The sequence below is a fragment of the Meleagris gallopavo genome, chromosome 2 (genome assembly GCF_905368555.1).
Source record: "Meleagris gallopavo chromosome 2, MGAL_WU_HG_1.1, whole genome shotgun sequence".
In the NCBI taxonomy this organism is placed as follows: Eukaryota; Metazoa; Chordata; class Aves; order Galliformes; family Phasianidae; genus Meleagris; species Meleagris gallopavo.
In genome coordinates this window covers 24,709,037-24,725,485 of record NC_139405.1, presented here as the reverse complement: position 1 = coordinate 24,725,485, position 16,449 = coordinate 24,709,037, and the positions used below count along the sequence as shown (strand labels likewise).

The window sequence follows — 16,449 nt, the reverse complement described above, 5'->3', positions numbered from 1 at the left end:
AGATTCTCATCTGTATCATACTCTATAAAATGAAATGCTGTCAGCTAATCCTTCCATAATGTCAAATTGCTTAGACACTCCATAATTGCAAAATAACTTTTGTCCTGTTTGCTGGATAAGCAGTAGGTACACTGCGCTGTATAGCTCAAGTGAGAAAAATATATATATTTGAGTCTGTTAACCAGGAACACAGGCCTAACAAGAGTGATCATCAATTGAAATTTCATAAAAGCATTGCAAAGATACCTTCTGCTGTGTTTATGTGTGCTAGTGAAACTTCATAGCCTGTGGTCAGATTGCTGGTGTTGATAATGGAGTTGTTAGCAGTTGACTTTCTGCTGAAAGTTCAATTCTTATTCTCTGCTTAAGGTCCAGTATATATCTGGCTGTATCCATCTGTCACCCTTTCTGTACTGTTTTATATTGGCTGTGAAAATCCGTAGATGAAACACCCAGACTATAAGATTGCACTTTGGTCTTCTGAATGAGAATTTGAATTAAGGGACAGGTTATGGGGATGCAAGTGATACTGGATGTGCAGAGGATGCGGTACTAAATGCCTTCCCTAAATGTGTTTTTTTCCTGCAATTGTTGGTCATTTGTTCATTTTGCTTCTCTGCTGAAGCAGACAGATCACACATTTGGACAGAATGGTGTACTACTGTCAGGTAGTCTTCATGCAGTGACTGAGGGCTCCTGTTGCTCAGCTGCATACTGCCACACCATGGCTGAATCCATGGAATAGATTCCAGGACTGCTGCCTCTTTAACTTCATGTTGATTTAACATGAAGTTCTGACAATAGGTAGATATCCAGTTGCATTGAGTGGTTGAAGAGCTTTTCCTAGCAAAAGCTGCAGATCAAATCTGAGACAAACTTAGTGTCTCGCTCTAATATTAAACACAAGATTTACTGAGCTATGTGACATCACTCTCATGCCACTTGATTATAGCAAGATAAATGAGCAGTGACAAACCAGTACAGCGTACTTCAGGTCTGCGTTCTTAACTTTTACTCAAGTTATTTCCTGTAAAATTAGTTTCTAGAACTTAGTTCATAGAGGTTCTGCTAAGGGAAGAGATATTAAAAGCAGAGCTGGCAGTAGAGAATGCTCTTAAAAAAAAACCTGTTCAGAATGGGTTTTGAGTTAAAAATATCTTCTGGGGGACTTTATTCTACATATTCTCTATGAGATGGTAAGACTAGATGTTACAGCTTGCAGCTGCAAGGTTAGTATCGGGGGAATTTGGCTTTCCCACTCCTGGGTGGCTTGTACCATTCTGAGTGTGAGTGCTCCTTAGTTCTGTTGCCGGGCTGATTTCATTTGCTAGACTGCAAGGAAAAGAGTTTTCTGGCATATTAACAGGCTTAATTGGATCAGTTAAGGATCTGAAGAACTGAGAAAGAATGGTAACGTGGGCAAAGGAAAAGAGGGAACTACTGCTGTTGATGGTGACTATATGATGTTGGGTCAGTGCAGCTGTCTTTCTGAACTGCATTTTGAGATGTAAAGCTCTAGAGTATTTGTCCTGAAGTGGATGCCCTATTTCTCCACAAAGAAAATGAAAACAATTAGGATCATAGCATAGTAGAACAAAATCTTTATGTGCAAGTGTCTCAAAGGATCTTTGGCCTTGATGTCACTTCAGTTTAGGATTCTAATCTGTGAGGCTAGATGTCAGTTTTCATGACTGTGGAGAACAGAGTTAACTGTTTGCTAATCTCCCTAAAAAGCTAACTGTTATGTAGTGAAAATCTCTGTGCTTTTTGCAAGATCTCTGTTCTCCCTTTTTGTCCAATTCAGAGGAGTTAATAAGAATACTATACATACTATACAACAAGGGTTGCTGAGTTGATGTGCTGTAGTGAGTTTGTATAGGATTGGATCATGTAGGTGAGATGGGAGAGCAAACACCTTTTTAAAGAATTCTAGTTTAGATCCAGGGGACCTTGGTTAAGCCACAGGTTGAAAAACCAAATGATTTGCGGTTTATTACATGCTACAAATGTTTTTAAATTAGCTAGAAACACTGATGAGTCACTTAAAACACTCTGTCAGTGGCAGACAAAAATCTAGAATTCAGTGCCCGATTTCCTTGGTAGAACAATAGAACTAACAGATAAATGTAGAGGAAGTGTTCAGTAGAACCTGCTTTGCTAATGCTTAGGCAATGCACTGCCATAGTAAAGTTTCACAAGCTGCACTCTCACTGCAGTTCTGTGCATGTTACTTGTTGAGGTAACAAAGTTCTGAGACTTTTTTTCCTAAGAAATAGCACAAAGCAAGACTTTTCTGCTTTGCTTGTTATGAATTATGTGGAACTTTTAGGTGTTCTTCCAAGGAATCTGTAACTTCTGCATCTACAATGGAAAAAACAGAATGTTCTTTCTTCCCGCAGGAAGGAATGCCTACTGTATGGCATTGAAACAAGGGTGCTCTGGTGCTGTGTGCGACCACAGCTAAGTCAGGGAAGTACTGATCAGCACTGGAGGAATCATACTAGTGTCTCAATTGTTACATTTGTCTTGTATTTATTACATTTTAACTAACATCTGTAATGTTTTTAGGTAGTGAAGAATATTAACCTTCTCAGTTTACCAGTATTTTACTTTGAGTATGGCTTGTATTTTGAAAACTGTTTCCTCCACTTTTAGCCTGTTTAATTTAGAAAAAATAATATACTATAAAAATATCCAATACTTTTATGTGGCATGGAAAAACTATAGCAACTACTCTGTTGTGGCTCTAATAAAGGGAGACAAATTTATGTTTTATTGAATTTTTGGACTTTGTCAAGTTCTACAGAAAGTAATCTTTCTGCTGCTGCCAGGTGGATCATTGAATCTGCCTCTTTATTCAGTTTGGTGACTAAGATGTCTGATTTTTAGAAAATCAAGTACACTGCCTCAGGTCTGCTCAAGAAATGTGAAAAACAGGTCCATACATCAGGACAGTACTGTAATTCTCACTAAACCCTAGCGAACATAGGAAAAATTACTAGTTAGTTTAATATGAATTTCCCATTTCATCACTGTGCAAGCTATTTACCAGTTTAGCTTCAACTACTTTAAAACACTGGTCCAAATCTTTCTGTGTGAGTAAACATACCATGACAAGCAGAACAATTCTCTATCTTACCTGTGTTGCTTCTTTTAGGAGCTGAAGAATTAGACCTTTTTTTCTGTGCATGTATATTTTTTAGTTCCGTTGGCTATTTTTTGGCCAGTTCTGTGCCTTTATTTTCCCCTGGAATTCTGAAATGTAGAAACAAACTTTCTTTGGTCTACTCTTTTTTTTTTTCTTTTTTTTTTTTTCCCCTGATTTAAGACCATTTAATCAAGTAATCAAGATGACTTAGAAGTCTGCTGTTCTCTTGTAAGCATTGGGCACCATTATTGGTGTGCTGTCATCTACAAGTTTAATATGTTTGCTCTCTTCTGTCATTCAGATTGTTAATGAAACTTTTTAATGGACGTGGGTTGTAGTAGTCCATTTCCAGGTGGGTTAAGAGTATACTGTATTTTAGAATTCATAAAATATATTCTCAATATTGCAACAAACTTTGATCACTACGTTAAAAAAGATGTCAACGCAATTTAGAAACAGCAACGGCACCCTTATTTTTTCTGATGAAAACTACATGATATCTCCTTATTTTGGTTATGTGAAAGTCGAGTGACTTGGTATCAGAAGCCTGTATGTCAGTTTCTTTCATAGTTATCAGTTGTGCTTTGCTTTTTGTCATACCTCCTCTTCTGTGAATTCTTAAAGGTAATTCTGAAGGACTGGGGAGATGCTCAGTAAGGACCATTAAAATATCTTCACTATAGTTAAAGCTTCTATAACTGCTTGGACAATTCTTCCTGCGCTCCTTGCTTGTCTTATTAAAATTTGCTTCCTTAGTCGTGGTAAGATAGTTAAAACTGACATTGTATGATCATATTTAACATATTTTGAAAGCTAAATTCCTGCATTATTGTGTGACTCTGTAACTCAAAACGTTTAACCTGACCTTTTTATTATTTTTATCCTTGCTTTTTTGGTATATGTGTTTTTTTTTTTTCCTTCTCAACCATATATGTTAAAAGAATAATAGCACAAGGTTGTTAAATATTCTTGATATGTCGATAAGTGCTTTATTGTACTTTGTGCCATTAGTCTCAATTTTCCTATATTGTATTCACTTAATTACCTCAAATCAAACCTGACCAAAATTGGTTCCCAAAGTTTTCTGAAGTTTTTACATTTTTGGAAGGTGCCTTTTCTGCTTCTTTCAATCCTTCATCTTTAGAATAGGGAACTCTTGGCATTTTAGTTTTTGTAATTTTCTCCTAAGTTTTCTGTTCGTAAGCAGTTTGTATTGGAAAGACCCAAATTCAAAAGCAATGAGTGGGGCAGAGCTAAATAAAATGCCCATTTCAAAATACAGTGTATAGGCAGAAACTCAGAGATGTAGACATCAGGTTATGGTTACAAGTGTTCTATGTGGCAAAATATTTCATTTGACAATTTAGTGTAGCATATAATGATATACGAAGTAGATTTTTATAGAAAAAGACACTTCAGTTTTAAGTGGATAAAATAGGGGTTTTGCTGGTTGTGCTTCAATTGCAAATGGAAATCAAAGTGCAAATGTCTGTGTTAAGCTGAGCCCCGTGTTGCTTCCAAATAATTTTTTCTAACCTGAATTGAAAGTATTCTGAAAAGTTTTCAGGTTGGTCTTTTAGTAGGTATGTGATGGTGGAATGTAATATTTATCTTATGAAAAAATAGATCAAGAACTTTCAATCATTAGTTTCATTCTTATCAAGTGGATAGCTTGTAATTCTGTGTTGTTATTTTTGTTATTAAAGAGTATGTGTTAGAACCATCTCATTTGGTTATTACACCTGAAAGGACTGAAGATTTTGTCTTTCTGTTATTCTTACCTTGTATTACTGAATTTCAAGCTAATTAGTTGATTATTTCTCGTTAAGGGCAAGTACACTGTGGATATGTGATACAGTCAAAAAAGAGGAAGAAAATAGAAAATTATGCCCTGGGAAATCCTGATTTTTTTTTTTAATTTTTTCTTTAAATGAGATGATCACTTACCACAAATCGTGTTTCGCTTCCTTCTTCTTCAAAATTGCTCTGATTTTAGCCACATACTCCTAATCCATTTTTTTTTTTATTTTTTTTTTCTTCTTTCTGGTAGGTTTTGGACATCATGAGCAGTTTCCACAATTTGATGGTGCGTTGTGCCAGCTTAGTGAGCCCAATTGGCTCACAGGGAAGTAGTGTGGATTTGCACCCAGGGGAGGTAGAATTCACAGTGAAGGAGGGTTCTTCTTTTTGGCAGACTTGTTTTTCTTCTCCACTTCTTTCTTGCTTGATCTTTCCCATATAATTTGCTGACCTCTGGGATTTTTCAGGAGGAAGGTCACAAGTTTGGCCATGTAAAATTTGCCTGCTTGAAAAAGATAAATCTGAAGAGCAGTGATGATCTTCATTATGAGCTGGTTTAATTTAAAAGATTATACTTCCTGAACTTAGGCCCTGCTCAGTTAATGTCAGTGTTTCACACGGCCAGGGAAAGGATGAGTGGTGGGCTGCTTACCAGGTCTGAGCAGTTGACAACACACCAGACATGTTTTCCAGCTTGCCCCCATTAATGGTTTTTTTTTTTCCTTCCATTTAGCAGTTTGCAATTTGGCTCTATTTTCTTTCTTTCTTTTTTTCTTTCTTTCTTTCTATTTCTTTGATTAAACAAACAAAAACAAAGTAGTCTAGAAGAACACTTACAGAAATGTAGTGAAGAGTTCTGAGCTCAAGAGACACAGATGAAGGAGGACAATTTCAGAAGCTGATGAATCTTCTTTTTGACATCCAGAAAGCGTCACTTGCTTTGCATTGATTCTGGAGAAAGATAGGTTTATAGAAAATTTCCAAAAGTACTCAGGTGTAACAACAGTTTGCCCTCTATAGGCTAGTCATAGTTCTAGCACAACACAGATGCCATTTTCTTGTTATCATGTACATGAACTTGTTCTTCTAAAAAAATAAATAAATGGTGAGCTGTTATTGTTTTGCTAGAAGTGCTTCTTGGTTATATTTCTTACAGTTGTCATACTTCATTTTGAGAAAACAGGTGGTGAAACAAATCCAGTATTTGTTTGGTTTGTGTTCCAGGATGACTGCTTCACGTTTGTTACTGCGAGTTCTGAAGGATGGGGAATTATGCTATTGTTTGGTTTACTGTTGTCTAAAACATTGGTGTCTGCATTAGTTCTCTTGTATTTTATTTGAAAAGAAATACATGATTTGTTACCTTGATTTGCTCTGTTTTGGGAGAGGTGCTTGTGGCTGTTCCTGAAGTAGTTTTTCAAAAGCATGTGAAAGCATTGGGGAGATCCCGTAATGGGACAGGAGATTTTTGTAGCACTTAAGAGATTTTAAAAATTTTGTTTTTGTATAGAAATAGTACTTGAACCACTTAACACGAGTTGGATCCAGCTGAAGATCTCAGATTTATAATTGACACCTTAAGGAAATACACGTCTCTGTATTGTTTTAAGTAGAAAGGCTTACAGTATGTATTGAAGTCAGTCACCTGCATTTTTTGTTTACCTTAATATGGAATGTTTTTGAGAAACAGTTCATCAGCAAGAAGAGTGTTATCTTCTTGACATTCAGTAACTACTGCATTTGCAAATTCACTCTCAGAAGTGTAATTTCTGTTTTCTTTTTATTCCCCTTTATTTAAGCAGAAGTGTCTTTCACCAAGCAAGGTTCCTTACAGTTGTACCTCAACATGAAGGAAGTTTTAAAGAAGAAGCAGTCTCAGAAATCCAAAGCAGACGGGCGTTTGACTGGGCATTAAATAAACTGGATAACTCTGTCAGAAAAACTGGCCGTATCCCTAAAACCCTTCTCCTAAAAGTCTTCCAGGAAACATGCAGAGAGGGTAAGCTGCTTCCCATTAAAACAAAACTAAAGCTAATGCTGCAACATAATAATTCATCAAACCAAGGAAATTACTTGAAGAGTTCTGATTTATGTTTTTTCTTCTGAATACCGTTTAACCTACTGCATGTGTTGATGAATGGACTTGGAATGTTTTACAGGTGTTACCCTGCTTTGAAATCACACATCAACTTTTCAAGTGTTTTCTGTCTTTGGCAATTTATACTACTTATAAAATTTCATTGTACTTCTAAGCAATGTTAACATATTACTCTCCTTGTTACAAATTTTTATCTGGTGATGTTACATTTTACTAATGTAACTATCTTGGGAACACAGAGATAGGAATAGAGATCATATCTGTGTTTTATATACAGTGTATTTTTAAAACATCTACAATAAACTATGCTATCCTTGAGAGGTCTTTTATTTTAAAATGGAGTGGTACAGGAAGATGTGGAGACAACATGCATTGTCTTGGTCTCATTTTAAACTTTGCTGAACAGTTACTGGCTCATGTATCTTGGATGGTGATCTCAAAAGTTTTGTGGCTTGCTGTTCAAATGCTGAGTCTTCAACTCATTCCCTCTTTCTGTTGAACTTTGTCAGTTTTGTCTTTCTGCTTTTGATACCCTTTCTGATGCTGACTGCTTTTTTTTTTTTTTTTAATATAAATCTCTGTGGGTTGAAAAGGGTTTTATGCCTCTCACCTTGTATGTGGATCACAATTCTTAATGGTCATTGAATGTTTAGATTGTTTTTAGGGAGTCATGTTAGCAAAGAGATCAATTGCTCGCAGTGTTTCAGTTATTTAAATATATTTTAAATTAATGGTGAGTTTTGGGAATCAGAAAAACAACAGGCTTAAAAAAAAATTTATGAAGGTTGAATTAGGTTGTTGCTAAAAGAAATAATGAATGTCTTTTTGAAAAATTTAGTCAGTTTTTTTTAAAGAACAACATTGAAAACAAGTGTAGCAAATAGAAAAATTTCTTTTTATTTCTCGAAGGGAGTTGTTTGTAATTAGGAAAGGAAGAATATTACAATGTAAAAAAAAATATCCAGGCAAGTTGTTTGATGTGGGTATCTTGTTCTTCATCTTTCTGCACTCACAGTGCTGATTTTTTTCCTGTTTCTTTTGATTTTCAAGTACTTAGTCACTAGCGTAAGGTGTATATATAAAACACCAGGATCATGGAAAAGGACCACCTTGACATTTTAATTGCACTAACAGATTGTTAGGCACTGATATAAAAGTTAATCAAGTATAATTTATTTCTCATGAATTGGTGATATCTCCAAAAGTTCAAATCCCTATTTGCCATTTACTCCTCTCTCAGTATTTTTTTTTTCTTGTGACATTTTTTTTCCCATCACTTCTGTGTTTCTTCCCAGAGAACAAAAACATTATACAGAGTAAGCTTACTCTGTATAATGTTTTTGTTCTAGATTGCTCTCTTGAAACCTAGTTTACACTAGTGATGTGGCACTACAGTTGTTTTCTATATCAGAAGATATAATTCTAGACTGCCTGTAGCTTTCTGCTCTTGAGGGTTTTTTTTTTACCATTGTTTTGTAGCTCTAAGCTGTGTCTACTCTGTAGAAACAGAGAAGCTATAGTAGTTCTGTACCACTGAAAACTGCACTTACAGTGATAAGCAGCAGTTGGAAATACTGGCAGCATTCCTGCCTTTTTACTGGCCTGTACACAAGTTGGGAGTTTTGGCATGAAGATATGGAAATCTTTAACGAAGCAGTATGGAATGAAACATCTTAAGTCATTTTGGAAGTTAACACCACTGAAGTTTGTTTCTGATTGGGATAGAAAATTTCAATGAACTTTTTTTTAAACTTAGAGTTCTTAGGAAGACATGTTAGCAGAGAGATCAATTGTTCACAGTGTTTCAGTTATTTAAATATATTTTATGTTTTAAATTAATAGTAAGTTTGTTGTTGTTGTTTTTTTTTTTGCAAATATACACCTATGTGAACAGTTTCCTTGTTAGATGGAAATACCCCTGATAAAGCACATCTCACCTTTCTTTGTGGTTGGGAAGGGTTGAATAACTTTTTTTTTTTTTTGCTCTGATTTTTGTTAAATTTTATTTGTTTACTTTTACAATATGCTGCCTTATAAAAGAACTCTCATTTTTATTAGAACTTGCTGGATTCATAAAAGAATTTATCTGCAGTTTACTGGATAACCTGCAAAGGATCGTTCTTTACCTCAGGAGTAGAAGTAGAGTCCTAGAAATAGCTGTATTTATGGTTAGATTTTTGGCATCTGTGGGGTTGAATGCAGAAGTTGGAGCATGTGAGCATTTTCATGCTTTCCTTCATTGTTGTGCAGATGTAAGTGATCACATTTGTTGAGCATGGACAGAAGTGAAAATAGATGCTAATGGAAATTGAAAATTAGATTTTTGCTTCTGAATACCAGTTTTAAAATAGTAAGGAATTATTATGAACTATTTTGCTATTTTAGACATTTGCCAGGAAGTTATGTCCTCATTAGGATCAAATAATCCATGGATCTTGGAGAGTGAAGTATTATACCACTTGAGTTTAGTATTTTGTGCTGAGCTCTTTTTTTTTTTTATTTTCTGTTTGTTAGATCTCCTCACTGTAAAAAGTGGCATGTTTTGTCATTAATCTTCTCCAGTGCATAATAGTGTCATTCTTAATCATTTTGGTACCCTGGTCAGTAAGCGTTACATTTTGAAGATTCAGTTGTATTTTATTTTATTATATAGAAAATGCTTTAATATTTCAGTGGATCAATATCTTCTTTTAAATAAGGTTTTTTTTTTTTTTAAATTATTTATGACAGAATATGTGGCTGTGTACCACTTAAACACAAAGATTTTTTTTCCGTCTCCATTTTCCACTGGCATTCCTAATGATGGTCTAATATTAGTGCTGAAAAAAGCATTGCAGTATACAGCTGTTGCTGCTTGCCAAAAACTTCTCCTTTTGGCTTTAAACTTCAGTCATCGCAGTCACAATAAAATCTGGAGGGTTAAGAGTAGTTTCAGCAACAGCATAGCAACAAAAGAAGAGTTTGAATAAAAGAGAAGGCAAGCTATGTTGAATTATAGGTTTGTTGCTTTGTTTTTTTGAGTGAGATGAAAGTTTATTTACGGGTCTACATTGACACCAGTGAAAAATACTCAATTATAACAAAAGTTATAATTCCCAGCAGCTTTTACATCTGACTGAGTTGTAGCATGACTGCTTCTGTGTTATTTGACTGACTGTTTCTGGTTTACTTGAATTAGACTTACTAATGGTTGTTGTTGTTTTTTTTTTTGTAGGCTGTCCAGGGAGTAACCAGACCTTGCTTTTGTTGCGAAGCTGTGGTGCTCTGTTACCAGAAGTGTTGTCATCTGAAAGAACAGAGCTAGTTCATATGATATGGGACAAGATGAAAGAACTGGGTAGGTAGATTTTGTTAAACCCTCCTTCTGGAATAGCTGTACACTTCTGTTGCTTTTTCTGTAATAAAAAAGTGGTTGCTTTTTAATAGTGTTTAAATGTTAGGTTATAATGGCTAAAATTCATTAGCAAATAAGCAGTAGGTTTTAGTATTCAGGTGAGAGTCTTATTCTCTATTCTGGGAGTTATAGTGACATCTAGGGGTGTTAAAAGTATCTAAGATTTCTTTTTCTGGTGTTTAAACCTGATTTTTTTTTATTATTGTAAGAATGTATTGTATTCTCTTTTAGATATTACCATGAATTATCTGCTGGAGTAAGTATTCCTAGTGCTGCCAGCTACTTTATGAGATAATTTTTAAAGTTATACATTTATCTCTGTACATTGCATAGATCGACTGGCTGTGGAATAGCTTGCACATTAGCAGCAACGTACTTGTGCTGTTGTTACATTTTGGGTTTTTCTAAACAAATATATGCTGTTAAATACGTGTTACTGCAAAGGTGGATAATGGGAAGTAGTCTGATTATAAAGTTTATACAGAATAAAGTCGAGGAGAAATTACCCAAGAAAACTGTAAAATCACATTGACATTTAGGGAGCGTACATTAACACTGTGGTTGAAATATTTCCTTAGGTGCTGTCTATGACACGAGCCACTATAATGCTTTACTTAAAGTCTACCTTCAAAATGAGCATAAATTTTCTCCAACTGAGTTCTTAGCCAGAATGGAGGAAGCTAATGTGCAGCCCAATCGAGTAGGTATTCTCCTATAGTATTTTTTTTCCCTCAATAATGGTATTCATCTGTTGGATAGAAATTGTTAACTTCCCCTTCTTGTTTTTTGTAGGTCACATACCAAAGGTTGATTGCTGCTTATTGCAATGAGGGTGACATTGAAGGAGCGAGGTATTCTTTAGCATTTATGTTGAAAAGAGTTTCTAAGAAATCTGTTTATCGTATTTTCTACCGTTAAAACTCATTTCAGTGTAATTCTTATAAATTGAGCAAAGCAAAAAGTATTAAGCATAATTTATTCAGGCACTGAAAAGCAATTTTTTAGAGACAGCTGGAGCCTACACAAACAAAATAAATGTGTGATACACCTGTGTTCGAATCAAATTCTATTTACGTTGTTCACAAAATAACTTGTTTTGTCGTTTCTATAGCAGGTATGAAAAAGTATGAGGCATGAATGCTTACTGCCTGTGTAAGAAAAAATAGCTGCATTTGAGAACGAAATGGGAAAAGTAGGGAATAATAGTAATTCTTCTTTTGTTACACAGGGCTTACTTCATGTCTGTCTAACTCTTTTTGCATTAATTTTTAAGTTGCAGCAGTATGATTGCTAGGCATGCAAAAGAAAAAGGAAGATAGTAACAAACCCAGCCCCACCTTTTTGCCTATGCATGTTTCAAAGTGGCAAGTACGTTTCATGTGAAAAAAGGAAAATAACTAAATTACGTTCATATTATGTAGCAAGCTAAGATATAATTGCTCCATATTTGTTCTTTTCTGATGATACAGTGCTTATCCAGCAGCACAATAATAGCTCAGTAGCTTCTTTTCAAAGAAAAAAAAAAAAAGCCAACTATTTGCTGTCTTGTCTTTTGCAGTAAGATTCTTGGATTTATGAAGAGCAAAGATCTGCCAATCACTGAAGCGGTGTTCAGTAGTCTTGTGAAAGGTCATGCGAGATCAGGGTAATGTTAATATGTTAATACTCCTTATTTTTTGCTTTTACATAAAGCGACATAGCTCAGAAAACATACATGCTACAGCATAGCATAATGATTTTGCATAATGTAAAATATCTTATGATGCATTTTTGAAGCAAACAGGGCTTATTTTGCAAGGTAGCAATCTTTCTTGTCTGAAAATGTTGCATTTTTAAACAAGTTACTGTTCTTGTGTACTGTTTGAAAATTGATTGCATTTAAACTTTTGAACTCTTAATTGTTCAAGTTTAAAAAAAAAAATTTGAAGTAATACAAAAATAAAAAGATTTGCAGTTGGACCTTTTAGAGTGTTAGTTAAAACAGGTTTCTTTGTGCTTGTTGCAGCCTTTGTTTCCAATAATTAATAATCTAAAGAGGGAATGGGGAAGTGACAGTAAGTAGCATCATGATTAAAGCCATTGAGGATCTTTCTTTTCAATTCTTCTAGAGATATCAAGAGTGCAGAAAATATCCTTTCCGTGATGAGGGTGGCCGGTGTTGAGCCAGGTCCAGACACCTATTTATCACTACTGAATGTGTATGCTGAAAAGGGTGATGCTGATAGCATCAAGAAGGTATTGCAAGTTTGAATTTAAAGAAATTTGTTTGATCTTTTGTTCTATGTAACTTTGCAATGCTTTCTATCTATACAGGAGGAATAATACTGAATTTTATAACTAATTTCCTCACAGCAGAAATGATTTTTTTTTTTTGCATCTGAATAGCTGGTTCACTGAAAGCAGTTTCCTACTTCATGAAAAATATTTGTTTATTGATAGTTGCTTTTCACACTGTGAGAAGATGTGATGAATAATGCTTGCCAGTGAGTGATTTAATAAAAATGTGTCTCTTGAATGTGATATATGTAAAAGTAAACCTTAATGATCCTGTTCCCATTCAAGGCATAGAATCCTTCCAGTAAAACTAGTTTTCTTTTTTAGAAGAGTTCATATCTGTATCTTAAGCATTTGTGAAGTCTGATTAAGATAATATTTTTGGCAGCTCTTTGTGTAGTTGATTGTTTGAAGTATTCTCTCACTTTTTTTAATTTTCAAGTCAAGGAAATGTTTGGAAAGGTAGGAGACAAGAAAATTGATTTAATTTTAATAATTAGTACTGGAAGGAAAGGACCAAATCAGGGGAGAAATAGGAAACGTTGCTTCCAACTTAAACAAATATTAATCAGCCACACAGTAACAAAACTTTGATTAATTATTCTCTCCTTTTCATAGTGATTGCTTTAGAAAGCCATCTCATGGTGGGAATACATCTGGTATTTTAATGTTTTATTAGATACTGGAGAAAAAATGTTATATCCCTTTTACCTGTCCTTTTCTACTTTCTAAATGTATTTGACTTTTGAGAACTTCAGTATTTTCTGTCTTTTGTGTATTTAAAATACCTGTTTATTTAAAAACAAACAAAATAAATTAAAAAAAAAAAACACCAACAGATTCTTGTAAATATTGATCTTTTAATATATTCTTTTTTTAATTCAGTGTGGACGCTGTTAATTTTTTTCTTTTTTCCAGACTCTAGAAGAGGTTGAGAAAACTGGAGGGTACCTTATGGATAGAGTTTTGATGCAGGTGATTTTTAGCCTTGCCAAAGCTGGATATCCTCAGTACATAGAAGACATTAAAGAACGCATAAGGTTTGAAAAGGAGTTAATTCCAGGTATGTCCTTAGTTACTCCATGGTATTTAGCTACTGAGGATGGAGAAAGAAAGCATTTTTATTTTTTTGCAGCAATGATGTAGTAGTATCATGAAAAATAGTTTTTTTTTTGTGGTTCTGAACATATACAGAAAATAGGGTACTTGCCATTAGTTTGTGGATTCATTATGCTACTTTTAGTTACATTTTTTTTGAGCATGTAATGTAAACCAATTTTAGTGTTTCACATACAAAAATATATTTCCTTTTTAACTTGTAAAATTCATTAAGACTTTGTAGGAAAGCAGTAAGTGGTGGAGCCCTTTTTGCAAACAATACTACTGTAACTCATGTTGTGGCAGCTCTTTGTGAATATCTTAAAAAGGAACTGACTTCAGTTTTGTTTATCTACAGTTGAAATCGTTTGGGATCCCAGTCTGTGTAATCTGACTGATAACTCTTAATTACACTTCATAATACACTTTTAATTTTATTTTTGACAAGTTTAGAATTGTAGTTGTAGCTAGTATCCTATTGTGCTACAGTGGTAATGCTTTGCTAATTTTTGGTATGATCTGTTTAGAGGGAAAAGTGAATTTCATGATTGTACAAATATTTCTGTAAAGAGTAGTCTTTATTAATTCTGTAATGAGTAATTTGGTTAATCATATTAAAAAGTATGGCAATAATACATGCAAGATGTTTTCTTCCCTAGTTTTCACTACTTTCAGTATTTTTAGTGAGAAAATAAGTGCATTCATTATTTTAATTTTTTATTGTTTTCTCTTTTTCAATTGCTAGATATGATGAACCTGTGTTTGACTCTGATAACTCATGGCTTCGAAGACATAAGTTTCCATATTTTGAAGTCTTACAATCATTTATCACGTGAAAATGTGGACCAGGGTAGCTTCTTCTTGCAGCATTGTGTAAATAGAAATATGGTATGCAGAATAATAATACTTTTTTCATAGTGCACTTAAAACAGCATATTTATTTAGCTTAATGTAACTGTAGAGATGGAAAAGAGTAGATTTTTTTTACGTTCTTAAAGAATGACAGGTTGTAGTGCATTGTGCCCATTTAAACTGGAAGTTGAAATTCACAAAAGGAGCATGCTTGGCACGTGTAATATCTACTGCCTTAACATTAGAAGACTTTGATGTTCTTAAAAATTTAGAAACATTGAAAAATATATTCTTGAAATTCTTTACAGCCTATAAGCAAGCTGAAGCAGTTTTGTTATGAGTTAAAAGAAGCAAAAATGCACTCGTCACCACTGATATTTATTTTGCGTTGTGCTTTGGAGACCAACAAGTCAGGTATTCTCCTTATTTATTTTGTGTGTGTGTGTGTGCATGTGATTTTTTTTTTTTTTTAAAGTACTTTGTCACTGCTTAATTATCCTGTTAATATTTTTAGACCTGGCTATTGATGTGATGAAGGCCATGAAGGAAGAAGGCTTGCCAATCAGACCTCATTATTGCTGGCCACTGCTAGTTGGGTTCCAGAAAGAGAAGAATCTTAAAGGTTTGTATCTGTGCTCTTACTTTATTGTATACCTAGGGCACAAATCTTTGCTAAAGCACCACCTGAAGTTTTACCAGGTTTCAAAAGTGAGTGAAGATCTTGCTGCATCTCTTAGTTTGTGGCAAATGTTTTTCCTTCGGAAAGGCTTTTTAAAACTCACCTTTCTTTGTTAATCATATATAACTACAAATTTGTGTAGCTTACCTTTGCTTTACACAGGAAGATGTGTGGAAGAGTTTCTTTTTAACTCTTTACATTCTTTCTACCTTCCAGCGATTCTTCTTGCTCCTCATTACTCTTGGTGAAACTGAAATCTGAGAGAGCATTTACAAGTAAGGTTAAGTTATAATAGCTCGCTTGGACTTCAAATCCAATTTTTTTTTTTAAAAATGACTTATTATCTACTTGATAAGCCACATGTGAGTTTAGTTATAATAATGAAAACTGCAGGAGAACTTATATCGCTGAATGTGTGAGCCTGACCTGACAGCATGCTGATTGAAGGACAGAAATGCTCAATCTTCAGGATTCTTAAGTAGATTTAAGCATTTAGCATACTTTCCCCTGTTACACATGGGGATGTCTACAGGATATGAATAAGAATTGAACAAATATTAAATTTTAGAGTACAGTATCTAATTCTTTGGTTTGCGTTATTGGTAATTCAGAAAGAATGGTATTGTAAAAAGATGCTTTTAACAGAAGTACTTCCCCCAAGGGGAAACAAAAAACTGTCTTTTTCATCTTATCTCACAGTATAATGTGCTTTAGAATGAGATGCAGAGTTGTTAGTGTGACACTGGGTGACAAACAAAATGCACAAACAAAAAAAAAGTGCTTTTAGCAGACTCTTCATATCGCAATTTTATCTTAAATATACAGTCACATTCCAGTTTGGAAGAAATGCTGAAACAAGTATTCCCTAATTGTTTCTGGCTATAAAAATGTCTCAAGTCTCTTTCAAAAAGCCTTTGTGAAAACAATATTCAGGTTTTTATTAACTCTTTGGGTTCTGGTGTGCTAGACAACTTCCCAAGTTTAGCTTATTCCTGGTTTCAAGTGCTTGGAAGTTCAATAACATTTTATGTCTGTCAGTGGCTTAGTTTGGTCCTTTGTGATAATTGGGAGTACAGAGTTGCCAAAGATAAGTAAGATGAAATTGT

General features: G+C 34.3%; 1 protein-coding gene across 1 annotated transcript in view; it reads left to right on the top strand.

Moving 5' to 3' along the window:
- Window positions 1-16,449, top strand: part of LRPPRC (leucine rich pentatricopeptide repeat containing) — an 88,228-nt gene that overhangs the window by 2,984 nt on the left and 68,795 nt on the right. Inside the window, exons 2-11 of the mRNA XM_085219350.1 lie at window positions 6,751-6,947; window positions 10,261-10,383; window positions 11,019-11,140; window positions 11,233-11,291; window positions 11,999-12,085; window positions 12,549-12,675; window positions 13,633-13,777; window positions 14,558-14,700; window positions 14,973-15,078; window positions 15,179-15,286. Of these exons, the coding sequence (XP_085075476.1) occupies window positions 6,751-6,947; window positions 10,261-10,383; window positions 11,019-11,140; window positions 11,233-11,291; window positions 11,999-12,085; window positions 12,549-12,675; window positions 13,633-13,777; window positions 14,558-14,700; window positions 14,973-15,078; window positions 15,179-15,286 (1,217 nt within the window). The remainder of the gene's footprint in view (window positions 1-6,750; window positions 6,948-10,260; window positions 10,384-11,018; window positions 11,141-11,232; window positions 11,292-11,998; window positions 12,086-12,548; window positions 12,676-13,632; window positions 13,778-14,557; window positions 14,701-14,972; window positions 15,079-15,178; window positions 15,287-16,449) is intronic.